The sequence below is a fragment of the Erpetoichthys calabaricus genome, chromosome 1 (genome assembly GCF_900747795.2).
Source record: "Erpetoichthys calabaricus chromosome 1, fErpCal1.3, whole genome shotgun sequence".
NCBI classification, from domain to species: domain Eukaryota; kingdom Metazoa; phylum Chordata; class Cladistia; order Polypteriformes; family Polypteridae; genus Erpetoichthys; species Erpetoichthys calabaricus.
Window position 1 is genome coordinate 230,986,470 of NC_041394.2, and position 23,360 is coordinate 231,009,829.

The 23,360-nt window shown below is 34.8% G+C and overlaps 1 protein-coding gene across 50 annotated transcripts in view; it reads left to right on the top strand.

Annotated features, from left to right (window-relative positions):
• The window catches only part of LOC114659757 (mucin-2-like), a 144,384-nt gene that overhangs the window by 74,770 nt on the left and 46,254 nt on the right, over positions 1-23,360 (top strand). For 8 of the 50 annotated variants that reach the window (XM_051934961.1, XM_051934967.1, XM_051934976.1 and 5 more), the window contains exons 32-39: positions 4,197-4,232; positions 6,850-6,885; positions 8,558-8,593; positions 9,889-9,924; positions 12,550-12,585; positions 15,212-15,247; positions 17,871-17,906; positions 20,908-20,943. In XM_051934961.1, coding sequence (XP_051790921.1) covers positions 4,197-4,232; positions 6,850-6,885; positions 8,558-8,593; positions 9,889-9,924; positions 12,550-12,585; positions 15,212-15,247; positions 17,871-17,906; positions 20,908-20,943 — 288 coding nt within the window. Of the gene's footprint in view, positions 1-4,196; positions 4,233-5,521; positions 5,558-6,849; positions 6,886-8,557; positions 8,594-9,888; positions 9,925-12,549; positions 12,586-15,211; positions 15,248-17,870; positions 17,907-20,907; positions 20,944-22,237; positions 22,274-23,360 lie in introns of all 50 variants that reach the window. The other 42 variants (XM_051935030.1, XM_051935034.1, XM_051935025.1 and 39 more) reach the window with 21 other exon arrangements.

Below are 23,360 nucleotides of genomic sequence, written 5' to 3' on the forward strand. Positions count from 1 at the left end.
GACCCCTCTCCCAAATCTATCCCCCTTATATCATGCAGTGTTTAACTGCTGATAAGTTAGAATTTTTAAAACAAACAATAGCAAGATATGCATGATTCCTTCACAACTTAACGCATAAAATAGAGCAAGGAAGTATTTCCTATTGTTTAAGTCCATGAGAGAACTGGTGAACAGCAAACCACAAAATGAATTTGATTAATTACTCTCATGAATTGCTTACCTAATTGAGTACAATTAAACAAAATGCTAGCCTTGTTTTGAACCAATATATGCTTAAGCAATAGGTAAAATAATAAATCATGAACCAACCCACTACTAACAGCTTCATATCCCAGAGTGACAAACTGGTCATTGTCTAAAGAAATCCATTTATTTTATACAGTATGTGACACTCTCCTTTGCAGAATATACAAGAATCAGCACTGTAAAATAAACAGTGTGAAACAGAGGTCATATCGACAAACTAGAATAGAATAATAGAATTAAAATGCAATAAACACGAATAAAAAATAAATATTCATATTAATAAGCATAATAAATTAAAGAATTTCCATTTACTATCTACATATCAAATTAACCTTTTTAGACTTGTACTAGGTAGGACTAAAAAGTATTGCAGAAGTGTGTCTGTTTAATAAAAACACCTGGACTGTGATCAATGTGGTTTTCAATTAGGCAAAATGACATTTTTTCAAAACATCACTGTCAGTAAAATCTCCTACACTTTAAGCGCATGTATTTGTCACAGATAAATATAGCTTTACAAACCTTGGTGAATGACATGATAAAGTAATCTTTGAAAGAACAGTAAATTTTACAAGAGGTGAAACGCTGTGTTTCTTAAACATTAATCACACAACCTAAATGATTATTTTTTTACTCTGTGCCAGCAGTCTTCAACCTAAAGAATAACAGCAAAGTATGTCAGTGATTCAGTTAAATTGGTATTCTTGCATTGCCACATTGTAACATTAGAAAATTAATACATCTCTGTACATTTACAAGGGATCCAACTAATGGCCTCCAGTCACAAACAGAAATGCCAGTGTTACTCTTTGCACATTTTCTATCTTGTCATTGCATGTAACCTGTGTCACAAACTCCACAAAGAGCCATAGCAAAGTTTGGTGCAGCCACCCGTATATTTGGTTTCCTGGCTGCAAATTGTAAGTAAATGATAGGACTGATGTGCACAAAACCGAGTCCAAAACAGAACTGAGGGAATAAGGAAAAGGTGGAGGCTTTTAAAGGAAAAGACCGGAAGTGAAGCCAGGGGGGTTGGGCTGTGGGCTCAGAAGAGTCTTCAGCCATAGGCTCGAGCCCAGACGTGACATCAAAGGGTCCGGAGCTGGCAAGGTCTTCCTCCATAGGCTCGGACACGGAAGTGACGTCAACAGGGCCAGGTGGAATCTCCCATGGATATTCTGCAGGAAAGTAAGAAAAAGAATCAGTGCATTCTGCCACATCCTGGTCTGATTCGGAATTGCCCTTACTCAAGCCCTTTAGCTGCCTCCCATGCGCATGTATGTGACATCTGTTATTCAATGCTCCTCTATTATAGTATGAAAGAAATTCTTACCACCTGAAACACACTTTTTTCTTGACTAACATATGACTCTATTCTTTAAAAACTGCTGATTTTTGCACAATGCCTGTATAACACAGCAGTCTGTGTCGATCCTTTGATCTTTTTTTCACACCATCCATTTTTCCCTTCACACAGACTTTTTCTTTCTTATCTGTATTTTGGAAAAACTGTTGGCTTTTGAAGAATGCCACAAATAATGATAATGAAGACTTTAAAATTAGTTTTTTTTCCATTACTACTCTGCAATTGAATACATGTTAAATTCCATTAGAACAAACTCCGCTTTAATGATTTTTTTTTGTCCTGGCCAATTTCTTATGGAACTAATGTAAAAAAAAAAAAAAGCTCATTACAGTGAAGTCAGTTTTATCTGCAAATTTCATTATGGAAAAATGATTTTCCAAAACATGGTATTTGCTTCTGACTTTGGTCCAAAAATCTTGATTCAGGAGGTCTGCTGAATAGCCAATTGGATTCCACGTTTGTTCACTCAACATTCATCACATACTTAAAAAAGAGCACAACTCAAGAAGGCTATTGCAGCAGACTGGAGACATTGTGGGCGGATCTAGGGCCAGAATAAATGTCTATCAAATTTGACTTGCAAAGCTCTAAGGATTTGTAGCCAGACTCTGTCAGTGAATCAAACATGATCATTGCAGTGTTGATTGGGAGAAGTCACTCTGGAACGGTTGTGGTGCCTCCACGTTGAATCAAGTGCGATCATCAGAGTGTTGTTCTCTTTGGTGAATCGAGTATGATCGTCAAAGCAGGGGGTGGTCATTAGCAGTGTCCCCCCATGCAGTGTTACTGTGGTGAATTGGGCATGATCAACGGAGCAGTTTTTTTTTGGCCGCTGCACAGAGGTTGGAAAATGCTGCATTAGACGACAAAGGCTGCTGTTTGGGGGCCTCTTATGAAAGTTATGGGGCACGTGCTCTGACAATCAAACGGTGTCGTTTTTTGTAACTAAAGTGGCGCATGCTCTGGACTACAAGGGGTCCACCAACTCGAATATATCTCACAGTCTCACAGTCTAATAATACTAACTGCTGCACTCTGTGGACAATGAGAGAACAAACCATGGGGCTCCATAAGGGTCCATACTGACGAGAGCAATTTCCTTTACATAAAAAGTTGGAGCTTTTCACTGCAATTGATTGGCAAAAAGAAAAAAGATGTAGCCATTAATTCTGCAGCCAATTGTACATGCTGAAAGACTACACTATGTGCCAATTCCATTTTAAGGAAATCCCCATTATAATGAGGGATTATTATAATCCGGTTCTGTGCACTTTGTTCCAACAGAATTTGAACTGTACATGTCATGTACATGGCGCACAATCAAGATCATTTTGCATATGTCTTTCTTCGAAATGGTAAACATAGATGAATTTCTGAGCTCCGTCTTTATCAATGAACTAATAATTTAGCGACCATTTCTGTGATTGTCACCGTTTTGTTTTTTTTCTTAGCTCGCATTGTAAACTCTTCTTTAGGCATTTTTCAAATCTGAAACATTTCCCACATATATCACGTCTTCAACTTTTTTCCCAAATTGACATACAGAAGGTGTAACAAAAGATGTTCTTTCCAGATAAACATACAAATGAGGTTATTTTCTCTATTATGTGTTTATCTTACATTATTTGGAGTCGTATCAAACTGAACATCTAACTTGAGAAACAGTACTTTTTATATTTTCAACGGCAAATTAACATTGATATATTCTAATTGGTATGTGCTCTTCAATTGCCAGTGTAGATAGAAAGACAAGAAAGAAGCATAGCCTTTGATATTGTGTAATCTTTAGCTTAAATTTACGTTTTCACCGACAAACATTTAATTTTGCACCAAATATCATTCAAGTAGGAATGGTGGAATTAAAATTATCCTTTCATTGCTCTGTTTGTCAGAGTAAAGCAGGAGTTGTTTATATCATTTTTCTGGGTGTGTCTACATCAGTAGAATTGCTACAAATTACGTTAATTTCGCGTTGAAATTAAATGTTTTAATTGGCACTCTGTAACAATGGAAAACAAATACGTCTCTGTACTTATGCGAGTCATCGAGTTAACAACTTGTCTCAAAGAGAAAGTACCAAGTTTTGCACAGTTTCCCCGGACATTGCACAACGGTCACTAATCAGATCATTGAAGTGTTGTATGAAAAACATCGGTCAGAACGGTAGCACCCTTTAGTCTCGGCAGACTTTTGACTGGACTTTGGACAACCTGCTTACCTTTAGAGTACATTTGTACAACACAGCTGTCTGTCAAGATCCTTTCATTTTTTTCCACAGCGTGCAATTTATAGTTCAGTGTTTTCTATTATCTTTAGCAATATTGATAAAGAATACGAAGTACTGTTGGAAGTGAGGTTTTTTAGTTACTGTCCTTATGAATATTGACATCTTGAAAACAGAAAAAGTCTCATATGTTTCTGTCAGATATCTTGATAGTCAACATTTCTCACTTCACTTTACATCTACTTTAGGACAGACTAAATAGAAAGTAAAAATGCACCACATGTTGTTCACTTCCCTTTGAAAATGTTCAAAGATCCATTCATGCTCCTTTTAAAGCATTTTTGTTTGTCCTCTCAACAGAACCCCCCTCCACAACTTCAACAGTGATAACAACAGGTAAACTTTTTCCAATTAAATAAATAATCAAGATCATTTTGTCTTTCTTCGAAATGGTAAACATAGATGAATTTCTGAGATCTGTCTTTATCAATGAACTAATAATTTAGCGACCATTTCTGTGATTGTCACCGTTTTGTTTTTTTTTCTTAGCTCTCATTGTAAACTCTTCTTTAGGCATTTTTCAAATCTGAAACATTTCCCACATATATCACGTCTTCAACTTTTTTCCCAAATTGACTTACAGAAGGTGTAACAAAAGATGTTCTTTCCAGATAAACATACAAATGAGGTTATTTTCTCTATTATGTGTTTATCTTACATTATTTGGAGTCGTATGAAACTGAACATCTAACTTGAGAAACAGTACTTTTTATATTTGCAATGGCAAATTAACATTGATATATTCTAATTGGTATGTGCTCTTCAGTTGTCAGTGTAGATAGAAAGACAAGAAAGAAGCATAGCCTTTGATATTGTGTAATCTTTAGCTTAAATTTACGTTTTCACCGAGAAACAACATTTAATTTTGCACCAAATATCATTCAAGTAGGAATGGTGGAATTAAAATTATCCTTTTATTGCTCTGTTTGTCAGAGTAAAGCAGGAGTTGTTTATATCATTTTTCAGGGTGTGTCTACATCAGTAGAATTGCTACAAATTACGTTAATTTCGCGTTGAAATTAAATGTTTTAATTGGCACTCTGTAACAATGGAAAACAAATACGTCTCTGTACTTATGCGAGTCATCGAGTTAGCAACTTGTCTCAAAGAGAAAGTACCAATTTTTGCACAGTTTCCCAGGACATTGCACAACGGTCACTAATCAGATCATTGAAGTGTTGTATGAAAAACATCGGTCAGAACGGTAGCACCCTTTAGTCTCGGCAGACTTTTGACTGGACTTTAGACAACCTGCTTACCTTTAGAGTACATTTGTACAACACAGCTGCCTGTCAAGATCCTTTAATTTTTTTCCACAGCATGCAATTTATAGTTCAGTGTTTTCTATTATCTTTAGCAATATTGATAAAGAATACGAAGTACTGTTGGAAGTGAGGTTTTTTAGTTACTGTCCTTATGAATATTGACATCTTGAAAACAGAAAAAGTCTCATATGTTTCTGTCAGATATCTTGATAGTCAACATTTCTCACTTCACTTTACATCTACTTTAGGACAGACTAAATAGAAAGTAAAAATGCACCACATGTTGTTCACTTCCCTTTGAAAATGTTCAAAGATCCATTCATGCTCCTTTTAAAGCATTTTTGTTTGTCCTCTCAACAGAACCCCCCTCCACAACTTCAGCAGTGACAACAACAGGTAAACTTTTTCCAATTAAATAAATAATCAAGATCATTTTGCATATGTCTTTCATCGAAATGGTAAACATAGATGAATTTCTGAGATCTGTCTTTATCAATGAACTAATAATTTAGCGACCATTTCTGTGATTGTCACCGTTTTGTTTTTTTCTTAGCTCTCATTGTAAACTCTTCTTTAGGCATTTTTCAAATCTGAAACATTTCCCACATATATCACGTCTTCAACTTTTTTCCCAAATTGACTTACAGAAGGAGTAACAAAAGATGTTCTTTCAGATAAACATACAAATGAGTTTATTTTCTCTATTATGTGTTTATCTTACATTATTTGGAGTCGTATGAAACTGAACATCTAACTTGAGAAACAGTACTTTTTATATTTGCAACAGCAAATTAACATTGATATATTCTAATTGGTATGTGCTCTTCAGTTGTCAGTGTAGATAGAAAGACAAGAAAGAAGCATAGCCTTTGATATTGTGTAATCTTTAGCTTAAATTTACGTTTTCACCGAGAAACAACATTTAATTTTGCACCAAATATCATTCAAGTAGGAATGGTGGAATTAAAATTATCCTTTTATTGCTCTGTTTGTCAGAGTAAAGCAGGAGTTGTTTATATCATTTTTCAGGGTGTGTCTACATCAGTAGAATTGCTACAAATTACGTTAATTTCGCGTTGAAATTAAATGTTTTAATTGGCACTCTGTAACAATGGAAAACAAATACGTCTCTGTACTTATGCGAGTCATCGAGTTAGCAACTTGTCTCAAAGAGAAAGTACCAATTTTTGCACAGTTTCCCAGGACATTGCACAACGGTCACTAATCAGATCATTGAAGTGTTGTATGAAAAACATCGGTCAGAACGGTAGCACCCTTTAGTCTCGGCAGACTTTTGACTGGACTTTGGACAACCTGCTTACCTTTAGAGTACATTTGTACAACACAGCTGCCTGTCAAGATCCTTTAATTTTTTTCCACAGCATGCAATTTATAGTTCAGTGTTTTCTATTATCTTTAGCAATATTGATAAAGAATACGAAGTACTGTTGGAAGTGAGGTTTTTTAGTTACTGTCCTTATGAATATTGACATCTTGAAAACAGAAAAAGTCTCATATGTTTCTGTCAGATATCTTGATAGTCAACATTTCTCACTTCACTTTACATCTACTTTAGGACAGACTAAATAGAAAGTAAAACTGCACCACATGTTGTTCACTTCCCTTTGAAAATGTTCAAAGATCCATTCATGCTCCTTTTATAGCATTTTTGTTTGTCCTCTCAACAGAACCCCCCTCCACAACTTCAGCAGTGACAACAACAGGTAAACTTTTTCCAATTAAATAAATAATCAAGATCATTTTGCATATGTCTTTCATCGAAATGGTAAACATAGATGAATTTCTGAGATCTGTCCTTATTAATGAACTAATAATTTAGCGACCATTTCTGTGATTGTCACCGTTTTGTTTTTTTTCTTAGCTCTCATTGTAAACTCTTCTTTAGGCATTTTTCAAATCTGAAACATTTCCCACATATATCACGTCTTCAACTCTTTTCCCAAATTGACTTACAGAAGGTGTAACAAAAGATGTTCTTTCCAGATAAACATACAAATGAGTTTATTTTCTCTATTATGTGTTTATCTTACATTATTTGAAGTCGTATGAAACTGAACATCTAACTTGAGAAACAGTACTTTTTATATTTGCAACAGCAAATTAACATTGATATATTCTAATTGGTATGTGCTCTTCAGTTGTCACTGTAGATAGAAAGACAAGAAAGAAGCATAGCCTTTGATATTGTGTAATCTTTAGCTTAAATTTACGTTTTCACCGAGAAACAACATTTAATTTTGCACCATATATCATTCAAGTAGGAATGGTGGAATTAAAATGATCCTTTTATTGCTCTGTTTGTCAGAGTAAAGCAGGAGTTGTTTATATCATTTTTCAGAGTGTGTCTACATCAGTAGAATTGCTACAAATTACGTTAATTTCGCGTTGAAATTAAATGTTTTAATTGGCACTCTGTAACAATGGAAAACAAATACGTCTCTGTACTTATGCGAGTCATCGAGTTAACAACTTGTCTCAAAGAGAAGTACCAAGTTTTGCAGTTTCCCAGGACATTGCACAACGGTCACTAATCAGATCATTGAAGTGTTGTATGAAAAAACATCGGTCAGAACGGTAGCACCCTTTAGTCTCGGCAGACTTTTGACTGGACTTTGGACAACCTGCTTACCTTTAGAGTACATTTGTACAACACAGCTGCCTGTCAAGATCCTTTCATTTTTTTCAACAGCGTGCAATTTATAGTTCAGTGTTTTCTATTATCCATCCATCCATTTTCCAACCCGCTGAATCCGAACACAGGGTCACGGGGGTCCTGCTGGAGCCAATCCCAGCCAACACAGGGCACAAGGCAGGAACCAATCCCGGGGCAGGGTGCCAACCCACCGCAGGACACACACAAACACACCCACACACCAAGCACACACTAGGGCCAATTTAGAATCGCCAATCCACCTAACCAGCATGTCTTTGGAATGTGGGAGGGAAACCGGAGCGCCCGGAGGAAACCCACGCAGACACGGGGAGAACATGCAAACTCCACGCAGGGAGGACCCGGGTAGCGAACCCAGGTCCCTAGATCTCCCAACTGCGAGGCAGCAGCGCTACCCACTGCGCCACCGTGCCACCTGTTTTCTATTATCTTTAGCAATATTGATAAAGAATACGAAGTACTGTTGGAAGTGAGGTTTTTTAGTTACTGTCCTTATGAATATTGACATCTTGAAAACAGAAAAAGTCTCATATGTTTCTGTCAGATATCTTGATAGTCAACATTTCTCACTTCACTTTACATCTACTTTAGGACAGACTAAATAGAAAGTAAAAATGCACCACATGTTGTTCACTTCCCTTTGAAAATGTTCAAAGATCCATTCATGCTCCTTTTAAAGCATTTTTGTTTGTCCTCTCAACAGAACCCCCCCTCCACAACTTCAACAGTGATAACAACAGGTAAACTTTTTCCAATTAAATAAATAATCAAGATCATTTTGCATATGTCTTTCTTCGAAATGGTAAACATAGATGAATTTCTGAGATCTGTCTTTATCAATGAACTAATAATTTAGCGACCATTTCTGTGATTGTCACCGTTTTGTTTTTTTTCTTAGCTCTCATTGTAAACTCTTCTTTAGGCATTTTTCAAATCTGAAACATTTCCCACATATATCACGTCTTCAACTTTTTTCCCAAATTGACTTACAGAAGGTGTAACAAAACATGTTCTTTCCAGATAAACATACAAATGAGGTTATTTTCTCTATTATGTGTTTATCTTACATTATTTGGAGTCGTATGAAACTGAACATCTAACTTGAGAAACAGTACTTTTTATATTTGCAACAGCAAATTAACATTGATATATTCTAATTGGTATGTGCTCTTCAGTTGTCAGTGTAGATAGAAAGACAAGAAAGAAGCATAGCCTTTGATATTGTGTAATCTTTAGCTTAAATTTACGTTTTCACCGAGAAACAACATTTAATTTTGCACCAAATATCATTCAAGTAGGAATGGTGGAATTAAAATTATCCTTTTATTGCTCTGTTTGTCAGAGTAAAGCAGGAGTTGTTTATATCATTTTTCAGGGTGTGTCTACATCAGTAGAATTGCTACAAATTACGTTAATTTCGCGTTGAAATTAAATGTTTTAATTGGCACTCTGTAACAATGGAAAACAAATACGTCTCTGTACTTATGCGAGTCATCGAGTTAGCAACTTGTCTCAAAGAGAAAGTACCAATTTTTGCACAGTTTCCCAGGACATTGCACAACGGTCACTAATCAGATCATTGAAGTGTTGTATGAAAAACATCGGTCAGAACTGTAGCACCCTTTAGTCTCGGCAGACTTTTGACTGGACTTTGGACAACCTGCTTACCTTTAGAGTACATTTGTACAACACAGCTGCCTGTCAAGATCCTTTCATTTTTTTCCACAGCGTGCAATTTATAGTTCAGTGTTTTCTATTATCTTTAGCAATATTGATAAAGAATACGAAGTACTGTTGGAAGTGAGGTTTTTTAGTTACTGTCCTTATGAATATTGACATCTTGAAAACAGAAAAAGTCTCATATGTTTCTGTCAGATATCTTGATAGTCAACATTTCTCACTTCACTTTACATCTACTTTAGGACAGACTAAATAGAAAGTAAAAATGCACCACATGTTGTTCACTTCCCTTTGAAAATGTTCAAAGATCCATTCATGCTCCTTTTAAAGCATTTTTGTTTGTCCTCTCAACAGAACCCCCCCTCCACAACTTCAACAGTGATAACAACAGGTAAACTTTTTCCAATTAAATAAATAATCAAGATCATTTTGCATATGTCTTTCATCGAAATGGTAAACATAGATGAATTTCTGAGATCTGTCTTTATCAATGAACTAATAATTTAGCGACCATTTCTGTGATTGTCACCGTTTTGTTTTTTTTTCTTAGCTCTCATTGTAAACTCTTCTTTAGGCATTTTTCAAATCTGAAACATTTCCCACATATATCACGACTTCAACTTTTTTCCCAAATTGACTTACAGAAGGTGTAACAAAAGATGTTCTTTCCAGATAAACATACAAATGAGGTTATTTTCTCTATTATGTGTTTATCTTACATTATTTGGAGTCGTATGAAACTGAACATCTAACTTGAGAAACAGTACTTTTTATATTTGCAACAGCAAATTAACATTGATATATTCTAATTGGTAAATGCTCTTCAGTTGTCAGTGTAGATAGAAAGACAAGAAAGAAGCATAGCCTTTGATATTATGTAATCTTTAGCTTAAATTTACGTTTTCACCGAGAAACAACATTTAATTTTGCACCAAATATCATTCAAGTAGGAATGGTGGAATTAAAATTATCCTTTTATTGCTCTGTTTGTCAGAGTAAAGCAGGAGTTGTTTATATCATTTTTCAGGGTGTGTCTACATCAGTAGAATTGCTACAAATTACGTTAATTTCGCGTTGAAATTAAATGTTTTAATTGGCACTCTGTAACAATGGAAAACAAATACGTCTCTGTACTTATGCGAGTCATCGAGTTAGCAACTTGTCTCAAAGAGAAAGTACCAATTTTTGCACAGTTTTCCAGGACATTGCACAATGGTCACTAATCAGATCATTGAAGTGTTGTATGAAAAACATCGGTCAGAACGGTAGCACCCTTTAGTCTCGGCAGACTTTTGACTGGACTTTGGACAACCTGCTTACCTTTAGAGTACATTTGTACAACACAGCTGCCTCTCAAGATCCTTTAATTTTTTTCCACAGCGTGCAATTTATAGTTCAGTGTTTTCTATTATCTTTAGCAATATTGATAAAGAATACGAAGTACTGTTGGAAGTGAGGTTTTTTAGTTACTGTCCTTATGAATATTGACATCTTGAAAACAGAAAAAGTCTCATATGTTTCTGTCAGATATCTTGATAGTCAACATTTCTCACTTCACTTTACATCTACTTTAGGACAGACTAAATAGAAAGTAAAACTGCACCACATGTTGTTCACTTCCCTTTGAAAATGTTCAAAGATCCATTCATGCTCCTTTTAAAGCATTTTTGTTTGTCCTCTCAACAGAACCCCCCTCCACAACTTCAGCAGTGACAACAACAGGTAAACTTTTTCCAATTAAATAAATAATCAAGATCATTTTGCATATGTCTTTCTTCGAAATGGTAAACATAGATGAATTTCTGAGATCTGTCTTTATCAATGAACTAATAATTTAGCGACCATTTCTGTGATTGTCACCGTTTTGTTTTTTTTCTTAGCTCTCATTGTAAACTCTTCTTTAGGCATTTTTCAAATCTGAAACATTTCCCACATATATCACGTCTTCAACTTTTTTCCCAAATTGACTTACAGAAGGTGTAACAAAAGATGTTCTTTCCAGATAAACATACAAATGAGGTTATTTTCTCTATTATGTGTTTATCTTACATTATTTGGAGTCGTATGAAACTGAACATCTAACTTGAGAAACAGTACTTTTTATATTTGCAACAGCAAATTAACATTGATATATTCTAATTGGTATGTGCTCTTCAGTTGTCAGTGTAGATAGAAAGACAAGAAAGAAGCATAGCCTTTGATATTGTGTAATCTTTAGCTTAAATTTACGTTTTCACCGAGAAACAACATTTAATTTTGCACCAAATATCATTCAAGTAGGAATGGTGGAATTAAAATTATCCTTTTATTGCTCTGTTTGTCAGAGTAAAGCAGGAGTTGTTTATATCATTTTTCAGGGTGTGTCTACATCAGTAGAATTGCTACAAATTACGTTAATTTCGCGTTGAAATTAAATGTTTTAATTGGCACTCTGTAACAATGGAAAACAAATACGTCTCTGTACTTATGCGAGTCATCGAGTTAGCAACTTGTCTCAAAGAGAAAGTACCAATTTTTGCACAGTTTCCCCGGACATTGCACAACGGTCACTAATCAGATCATTGAAGTGTTGTATGAAAAACATCGGTCAGAATGGTAGCACCCTTTAGTCTCCGCAGACTTTTGACTGGACTCTGGACAACCTGCTTACCTTTAGAGTACATTTGTACAACACAGCTGCCTGTCAAGATCCTTTCATTTTTTTCCACAGCGTGCAATTTATAGTTCAGTGTTTTCTATTATCTTTAGCAATATTGATAAAGAATACGAAGTACTGTTGGAAGTGAGGTTTTTTAGTTACTGTCCTTATGAATATTGACATCTTGAAAACAGAAAAAGTCTCATATGTTTCTGTCAGATATCTTGATAGTCAACATTTCTCACTTCACTTTACATCTACTTTAGGACAGACTAAATAGAAAGTAAAAATGCACCACATGTTGTTCACTTCCCTTTGAAAATGTTCAAAGATCCATTCATGCTCCTTTTAAAGCATTTTTGTTTGTCCTCTCAACAGAACCCCCCTCCACAACTTCAACAGTGATAACAACAGGTAAACTTTTTCCAATTAAATAAATAATCAAGATCATTTTGCATATGTCTTTCTTCGAAATGGTAAACATAGATGAATTTCTGAGATCTGTCTTTATCAATGAACTAATAATTTAGCGACCATTTCTGTGATTGTCACCGTTTTGTTTTTTTTCTTAGCTCTCATTGTAAACTCTTCTTTAGGCATTTTTCAAATCTGAAACATTTCCCACATATATCACGTCTTCAACTTTTTTCCCAAATTGACTTACAGAAGGTGTAACAAAAGATGTTCTTTCCAGATAAACATACAAATGAGGTTATTTTCTCTATTATGTGTTTATCTTACATTATTTGGAGTCGTATGAAACTGAACATCTAACTTGAGAAACAGTACTTTTTATATTTGCAACAGCAAATTAACATTGATATATTCTAATTGGTATGTGCTCTTCAGTTGTCAGTGTAGATAGAAAGACAAGAAAGAAGCATAGCCTTTGATATTGTGTAATCTTTAGCTTAAATTTACGTTTTCACCGAGAAACAACATTTAATTTTGCACCATATATCATTCAAGTAGGAATGGTGGAATTAAAATTATCCTTTTATTGCTCTGTTTGTCAGAGTAAAGCAGGAGTTGTTTATATCATTTTTCAGGGTGTGTCTACATCAGTAGAATTGCTACAAATTACGTTAATTTCGCGTTGAAATTAAATGTTTTAATTGGCACTCTGTAACAATGGAAAACAAATACGTCTCTGTACTTATGCGAGTCATCGAGTTAGCAACTTGTCTCAAAGAGAAAGTACCAATTTTTGCACAGTTTCCCAGGACATTGCACAACGGTCACTAATCAGATCATTGAAGTGTTGTATGAAAAAACATCGGTCAGAACGGTAGCACCCTTTAGTCTCGGCAGACTTTTGACTGGACTTTGGACAACCTGCTTACCTTTAGAGTACATTTGTACAACACAGCTGCCTGTCAAGATCCTTTAATTTTTTTCCACAGCATGCAATTTATAGTTCAGTGTTTTCTATTATCTTTAGCAATATTGATAAAGAATACGAAGTACTGTTGGAAGTGAGGTTTTTTAGTTACTGTCCTTATGAATATTGACATCTTGAAAACAGAAAAAGTCTCATATGTTTCTGTCAGATATCTTGATAGTCAACATTTCTCACTTCACTTTACATCTACTTTAGGACAGACTAAATAGAAAGTAAAACTGCACCACATGTTGTTCACTTCCCTTTGAAAATGTTCAAAGATCCATTCATGCTCCTTTTAAAGCATTTTTGTTTGTCCTCTCAACAGAACCCCCCTCCACAACTTCAGCAGTGACAACAACAGGTAAACTTTTTCCAATTAAATAAATAATCAAGATCATTTTGCATATGTCTTTCTTCGAAATGGTAAACATAGATGAATTTCTGAGATCTGTCTTTATCAATGAACTAATAATTTAGCGACCATTTCTGTGATTGTCACCGTTTTGTTTTTTTTCTTAGCTCTCATTGTAAACTCTTCTTTAGGCATTTTTCAAATCTGAAACATTTCCCACATATATCACGTCTTCAACTTTTTTCCCAAATTGACTTACAGAAGGTGTAACAAAAGATGTTCTTTCCAGATAAACATACAAATGAGGTTATTTTCTCTATTATGTGTTTATCTTACATTATTTGGAGTCGTATCAAACTGAACATCTAACTTGAGAAACAGTACTTTTTATATTTGCAACAGCAAATTAACATTGATATATTCTAATTGGTATGTGCTCTTCAGTTGTCAGTGTAGATAGAAAGACAAGAAAGAAGCATAGCCTTTGATATTGTGTAATCTTTAGCTTAAATTTACGTTTTCACCGAGAAACAACATTTAATTTTGCACCAAATATCATTCAAGTAGGAATGGTGGAATTAAAATTATCCTTTTATTGCTCTGTTTGTCAGAGTAAAGCAGGAGTTGTTTATATCATTTTTCAGGGTGTGTCTACATCAGTAGAATTGCTACAAATTACGTTAATTTCGCGTTGAAATGAAATGTTTTAATTGGCACTCTTAAAACAATGGAAAACAAATACGTCTCTGTACTTATGCGAGTCATCGAGTTAGCAACTTGTCTCAAAGAGAAAGTACCAATTTTTACACAGTTTCCCAGGACATTGCACAACGGTCACTAATCAGATCATTGAAGTGTTGTATGAAAAACATCGGTCAGAATGGTAGCACCCTTTAGTCTCGGCAGACTTTTGACTGGACTCTGGACAACCTGCTTACCTTTAGAGTACATTTGTACAACACAGCTGCCTGTCAAGATCCTTTAATTTTTTTCCACAGCATGCAATTTATAGTTCAGTGTTTTCTATTATCTTTAGCAATATTGATAAAGAATACGAAGTACTGTTGGAAGTGAGGTTTTTTAGTTACTGTCCTTATGAATATTGACATCTTGAAAACAGAAAAAGTCTCATATGTTTCTGTCAGATATCTTGATAGTCAACATTTCTCACTTCACTTTACATCTACTTTAGGACAGACTAAATAGAAAGTAAAACTGCACCACATGTTGTTCACTTCCCTTTGAAAATGTTCAAAGATCCATTCATGCTCCTTTTAAAGCATTTTTGTTTGTCCTCTCAACAGAACCCCCCTCCACAACTTCAACAGTGATAACAACAGGTAAACTTTTTCCAATTAAATAAATAATCAAGATCATTTTGCATATGTCTTTCTTCGAAATGGTAAACATAGATGAATTTCTGAGATCTGTCTTTATCAATGAACTAATAATTTAGCGACCATTTCTGTGATTGTCACCGTTTTGTTTTTTTTTCTTAGCTCTCATTGTAAACTCTTCTTTAGGCATTTTTCAAATCTGAAACATTTCCCACATATATCACGTCTTCAACTTTTTTCCCAAATTGACTTACAGAAGGTGTAACAAAAGATGTTCTTTCCAGATAAACATACAAATGAGGTTATTTTCTCTATTATGTGTTTATCTTACATTATTTGGAGTCGTATGAAACTGAACATCTAACTTGAGAAACAGTACTTTTTATATTTGCAACAGCAAATTAACATTGATATATTCTAATTGGTATGTGCTCTTCAGTTGTCAGTGTAGATAGAAAGACAAGAAAGAAGCATAGCCTTTGATATTGTGTAATCTTTAGCTTAAATTTACGTTTTCACCGAGAAACAACATTTAATTTTGCACCAAATATCATTCAAGTAGGAATGGTGGAATTAAAATTATCCTTTTATTGCTCTGTTTGTCAGAGTAAAGCAGGAGTTGTTTATATCATTTTTCAGGGTGTGTCTACATCAGTAGAATTGCTACAAATTACGTTAATTTCGCGTTGAAATTAAATGTTCTAATTGGCACTCTGTAACAATGGAAAACAAATACGTCTCTGTACTTATGCGAGTCATCGAGTTAGCAACTTGTCTCAAAGAGAAAGTACCAATTTTTGCACAGTTTCCCAGGACATTGCACAACGGTCACTAATCAGATCATTGAAGTGTTGTATGAAAAACATCGGTCAGAACGGTAGCACCCTTTAGTCTCGGCAGACTTTTGACTGGACTTTGGACAACCTGCTTACCTTTAGAGTACATTTGTACAACACAGCTGCCTGTCAAGATCCTTTAATTTTTTTCCACAGCGTGCAATTTATAGTTCAGTGTTTTCTATTATCTTTAGCAATATTGATAAAGAATACGAAGTACTGTTGGAAGTGAGGTTTTTTAGTTACTGTCCTTATGAATATTGACATCTTGAAAACAGAAAAAGTCTCATATGTTTCTGTCAGATATCTTGATAGTCAACATTTCTCACTTCACTTTACATCTACTTTAGGACAGACTAAATAGAAAGTAAAACTGCACCACATGTTGTTCACTTCCCTTTGAAAATGTTCAAAGATCCATTCATGCTCCTTTTAAAGCATTTTTGTTTGTCCTCTCAACAGAACCCCCCTCCACAACTTCAGCAGTGACAACAACAGGTAAACTTTTTCCAATTAAATAAATAATCAAGATCATTTTGCATATGTCTTTCTTCGAAATGGTAAACATAGATGAATTTCTGAGATCTGTCTTTATCAATGAACTAATAATTTAGCGACCATTTCTGTGATTGTCACCGTTTTGTTTTTTTTCTTAGCTCTCATTGTAAACTCTTCTTTAGGCATTTTTCAAATCTGAAACATTTCCCACATATATCACGTCTTCAACTTTTTTCCCAAATTGACTTACAGAAGGTGTAACAAAAGATGTTCTTTCCAGATAAACATACAAATGAGGTTATTTTCTCTATTATGTGTTTATCTTACATTATTTGGAGTCGTATCAAACGAACATCTAACTTGAGAAACAGTACTTTTTATATTTGCAACAGCAAATTAACATTGATATATTCTAATTGGTATGTGCTCTTCAGTTGTCAGTGTAGATAGAAAGACAAGAAAGAAGCATAGCCTTTGATATTGTGTAATCTTTAGCTTAAATTTACGTTTTCACCGACAAACAACATTTAGTTTTGCACCAAATATCATTCAAGTAGGAATGGTGGAATTAAAATTATCCTTTTATTGCTCTGTTTGTCAGAGTAAAGCAGGAGTTGTTTATATCATTTTCAGGGTGTGTCTACATCAGTAGAATTGCTACAAATTACGTTAATTTCGCGTTGAAATTAAATGTTTTAATTGGCACTCTGTAACAATGGAAAACAAATACGTCTCTGTACTTATGCGAGTCATCGAGTTAGCAACTTGTCTCAAAGAGAAAGTACCAATTTTTGCACAGTTTCCCCGGACATTGCACAACGGTCACTAATCAGATCATTGAAGTGTTGTATGAAAAACATCGGTCAGAATGGTAGCACCCTTTAGTCTCGGCAGACTTTTGACTGGACTTTGGACAACCTGCTTACCTTTAGAGTACATTTGTACAACACAGCTGCCTGTCAAGATCCTTTCATTTTTTTCCACAGCGTGCAATTTATAGTTCAGTGTTTTCTATTATCTTTAGCAATATTGATAAAGAATACGAAGTACTGTTGGAAGTGAGGTTTTTTAGTTACTGTCCTTATGAATATTGACATCTTGAAAACAGAAAAAGTCTCATATGTTTCTGTCAGATATCTTGATAGTCAACATTTCTCACTTCACTTTACATCTACTTTAGGACAGACTAAATAGAAAGTAAAACTGCACCACATGTTGTTCACTTCCCTTTGAAAATGTTCAAAGATCCATTCATGCTCCTTTTAAAGCATTTTTGTTTGTCCTCTCAACAGAACCCCCCTCCACAACTTCAACAGTGATAACAACAGGTAAACTTTTTCCAATTAAATAAATAATCAAGATCATTTTGCATATGTCTTTCTTCGAAATGGTAAACATAGATGAATTTCTGAGATCTGTCTTTATCAATGAACTAATAATTTAGCGACCATTTCTGTGATTGTCACCGTTTTGTTTTTTTTCTTAGCTCTCATTGTAAACTCTTCTTTAGGCATTTTTCAAATCTGAAACATTTCCCACATATATCACGTCTTCAACTTTTTTCCCAAATTGACTTACAGAAGGTGTAACAAAAGATGTTCTTTCCAGATAAACATACAAATGAGTTTATTTTCTCTATTATGTGTTTATCTTACATTATTTGAAGTCGTATGAAACTGAACATCTAACTTGAGAAACAGTACTTTTTATATTTGCAACAGCAAATTAACATTGATATATTCTAATTGGTATGTGCTCTTCAGTTGTCAGTGTAGATAGAAAGACAAGAAAGAAGCATAGCCTTTGATATTGTGTAATCTTTAGCTTAAATTTACGTTTTCACCGAGAAACAACATTTAATTTTGCACCAAATATCATTCAAGTAGGAATGGTGGAATTAAAATTATCCTTTTATTGCTCTGTTTGTCAGAGTAAAGCAGGAGTTGTTTATATCATTTTTCAGGGTGTGTCTACATCAGTAGAATTGCTACAAATTACGTTAATTTCGCGTTGAAATTAAATGTTTTAATTGGCACTCTGTAACAATGGAAAACAAATACGTCTCTGTACTTATGCGAGTCATCGAGTTAGCAACTTGTCTCAAAGAGAAAGTACCAATTTTTGCACAGTTTCCCAGGACATTGCACAACGGTCACTAATCAGATCATTGAAGTGTTGTATGAAAAACATCGGTCAGAACGGTAGCACCCTTTAGTCTCGGCAGACTTTTGACTGGACTTTGGACAACCTGCTTACCTTTAGAGTACATTTGTACAACACAGCTGCCTGTCAAGATCCTTTAATTTTTTTCCACAGCATGCAATTTATAGTTCAGTGTTTTCTATTATCTTTAGCAATATTGATAAAGAATACGAAGTACTGTTGGAAGTGAGGTTTTTTAGTTACTGTCCTTATGAATATTGACATCTTGAAAACAGAAAAAGTCTCATATGTTTCTGTCAGATATCTTGATAGTCAACATTTCTCACTTCACTTTACATCTACTTTAGGACAGACTAAATAGAAAGTAAAACTGCACCACATGTTGTTCACTTCCCTTTGAAAATGTTCAAAGATCCATTCATGCTCCTTTTAAAGCATTTTTGTTTGTCCTCTCAACAGAACCCCCCTCCACAACTTCAGCAGTGACAACAACAGGTAAACTTTTTCCAATTAAATAAATAATCAAGATCATTTTGCATATGTCTTTCATCGAAATGGTAAACATAGATGAATTTCTGAGATCTGTCTTTATCAATGAACTAATAATTTAGCGACCATTTCTGTGATTGTCACCGTTTTGTTTTTTTTCTTAGCTCTCATTGTAAACTCTTCTTTAGGCATTTTTCAAATCTGAAACATTTCCCACATATATCACATCTTCAACTTTTTTCCCAAATTGACTTACAGAAGGTGTAACAAAAGATGTTCTTTCCAGATAAACATACAAATGAGTTTATTTTCTCTATTATGTGTTTATCTTACATTATTTGAAGTCGTATGAAACTGAACATCTAACTTGAGAAACAGTACTTTTTATATTTGCAACAGCAAATTAACATTGATATATTCTAATTGGTATGTGCTCTTCAGTTGTCAGTGTAGATAGAAAGACAAGAAAGAAGCATAGCCTTTGATATTGTGTAATCTTTAGCTTAAATTTACGTTTTCACCGAGAAACAACATTTAATTTTGCACCATATATCATTCAAGTAGGAATGGTGGAATTAAAATTATCCTTTTATTGCTCTGTTTGTCAGAGTAAAGCAGGAGTTGTTTATATCATTTTTCAGAGTGTGTCTACATCAGTAGAATTGCTACAAATTACGTTAATTTCGCGTTGAAATTAAATGTTTTAATTGGCACTCTGTAACAATGGAAAACAAATACGTCTCTGTACTTATGCGAGTCATCGAGTTAACAACTTGTCTCAAAGAGAAAGTACCAAGTTTTGCACAGTTTCCCAGGACATTGCACAACGGTCACTAATCAGATCATTGAAGTGTTGTATGAAAAACATCGGTCAGATCGGTAGCACCCTTTAGTCTCGGCAGACTTTTGACTGGACTTTGGACAACCTGCTTAACTTTAGAGTACATTTGTACAACACAGCTGCCTGTCAAGATCCTTTCATTTTTTTCAACAGCGTGCAATTTATAGTTCAGTGTTTTCTATTATCCATCCATCCATTTTCCAACCCGCTGAATCCGAACACAGGGTCACGGGGGTCTGCTGGAGCCAATCCCAGCCAACACAGGGCACAAGGCAGGAACCAATCCCGGGCAGGGTGCCAACCCACCGCAGGACACACACAAACACACCCACACACCAAGCACACACTAGGGGCCAATTTAGAATCGCCAATCCACCTAACCAGCATGTCTTTGGAATGTGGGAGGAAACCGGAGCGCCCGGAGGAAACCCACGCAGACACGGGGAGAACATGCAAACTCCACGCAGGGAGGACCCAGGTAGCGAACCCAGGTCCCTAGATCTCCCAACTGCGAGGCAGCAGCGCTACCCACTGCGCCACCGTGCCGCCTGTTTTCTATTATCTTTAGCAATATTGATAAAGAATACGAAGTACTGTTGGAAGTGAGGTTTTTTAGTTACTGTCCTTATGAATATTGACATCTTGAAAACAGAAAAAGTCTCATATGTTTCTGTCAGATATCTTGATAGTCAACATTTCTCACTTCACTTTACATCTACTTTAGGACAGACTAAATAGAAAGTAAAAATGCACCACATGTTGTTCACTTCCCTTTGAAAATGTTCAAAGATCCATTCATGCTCCTTTTAAAGCATTTTTGTTTGTCCTCTCAACAGAACCCCCCTCCACAACTTCAACAGTGATAACAACAGGTAACCTTTTTCCAATTAAATAAATAATCAAGATCATTTTGCATATGTCTTTCTTCGAAATGGTAAACATAGATGAATTTCTGAGATCTGTCTTTATTAATGAACTAATAATTTAGCGACCATTTCTGTGATTGTCACCGTTTTGTTTTTTTTCTTAGCTCTCATTGTAAACTCTTCTTTAGGCATTTTTCAAATCTGAAACATTTCCCACATATATCACGTCTTCAACTCTTTTCCCAAATTGACTTACAGAAGGTGTAACAAAAGATGTTCTTTCCAGATAAACATACAAATGAGTTTATTTTCTCTATTATGTGTTTATCTTACATTATTTGGAGTCGTATGAAACTGAACATCTAACTTGAGAAACAGTACTTTTTATATTTGCAACAGCAAATTAACATTGATATATTCTAATTGGTATGTGCTCTTCAGTTGTCACTGTAGATAGAAAGACAAGAAAGAAGCATAGCCTTTGATATTGTGTAATCTTTAGCTTAAATTTACGTTTTCACCGAGAAACAACATTTAATTTTGCACCAAATATCATTCAAGTAGGAATGGTGGAATTAAAATTATCCTTTTATTGCTCTGTTTGTCAGAGTAAAGCAGGAGTTGTTTATATCATTTTTCAGGGTGTGTCTACATCAGTAGAATTGCTACAAATTACGTTAATTTCGCGTTGAAATTAAATGTTTTAATTGGCACTCTGTAACAATGGAAAACAAATACGTCTCTGTACTTATGCGAGTCATCGAGTTAGCAACTTGTCTCAAAGAGAAAGTACCAATTTTTGCACAGTTTTCCAGGACATTGCACAATGGTCACTAATCAGATCATTGAAGTGTTGTATGAAAAACATCGGTCAGAACGGTAGCACCCTTTAGTCTCGGCAGACTTTTGACTGGACTTTGGACAACCTGCTTACCTTTAGAGTACATTTGTACAACACAGCTGCCTGTCAAGATCCTTTAATTTTTTTCCACAGCATGCAATTTATAGTTCAGTGTTTTCTATTATCTTTAGCAATATTGATAAAGAATACGAAGTACTGTTGGAAGTGAGGTTTTTTAGTTACTGTCCTTATGAATATTGACATCTTGAAAACAGAAAAAGTCTCATATGTTTCTGTCAGATATCTTGATAGTCAACATTTCTCACTTCACTTTACATCTACTTTAGGACAGACTAAATAGAAAGTAAAACTGCACCACATGTTGTTCACTTCCCTTTGAAAATGTTCAAAGATCCATTCATGCTCCTTTTAAAGCATTTTTGTTTGTCCTCTCAACAGAACCCCCCTCCACAACTTCAGCAGTGACAGCAACAGGTAAACTTTTTCCAATTAAATAAATAATCAAGATCATTTTGCATATGTCTTTCATCGAAATGGTAAACATAGATGAATTTCTGAGATCTGTCTTTATCAATGAACTAATAATTTAGCGACCATTTCTGTGATTGTCACCGTTTTGTTTTTTTTCTTAGCTCTCATTGTAAACTCTTCTTTAGGCATTTTTCAAATCTGAAACATTTCCCACATATATCACGTCTTCAACTTTTTTCCCAAATTGACTTACAGAAGGTGTAACAAAAGATGTTCTTTCCAGATAAACATACAAATGAGTTTATTTTCTCTATTATGTGTTTATCTTACATTATTTGAAGTCGTATGAAACTGAACATCTAACTTGAGAAACAGTACTTTTTATATTTGCAACAGCAAATTAACATTGATATATTCTAATTGGTATGTGCTCTTCAGTTGTCAGTGTAGATAGAAAGACAAGAAAGAAGCATAGCCTTTGATATTGTGTAATCTTTAGCTTAAATTTACGTTTTCACCGAGAAACAACATTTAATTTTGCACCAAATATCATTCAAGTAGGAATGGTGGAATTAAAATTATCCTTTTATTGCTCTGTTTGTCAGAGTAAAGCAGGAGTTGTTTATATCATTTTTCAGAGTGTGTCTACATCAGTAGAATTGCTACAAATTACGTTAATTTCGCGTTGAAATTAAATGTTTTAATTGGCACTCTGTAACAATGGAAAACAAATACGTCTCTGTACTTATGCGAGTCATCGAGTTAACAACTTGTCTCAAAGAGAAAGTACCAAGTTTTGCAGTTTCCCAGGACATTGCACAACGGTCACTAATCAGATCATTGAAGTGTTGTATGAAAAACATCGGTCAGAACGGTAGCACCCTTTAGTCTCGGCAGACTTTTGACTGGACTTTGGACAACCTGCTTACCTTTAGAGTACATTTGTACAACACAGCTGCCTGTCAAGATCCTTTCATTTTTTTCAACAGCGTGCAATTTATAGTTCAGTGTTTTCTATTATCCATCCATCCATTTTCCAACCCGCTGAATCCGAACACAGGGTCACGGGGGTCTGCTGGAGCCAATCCCA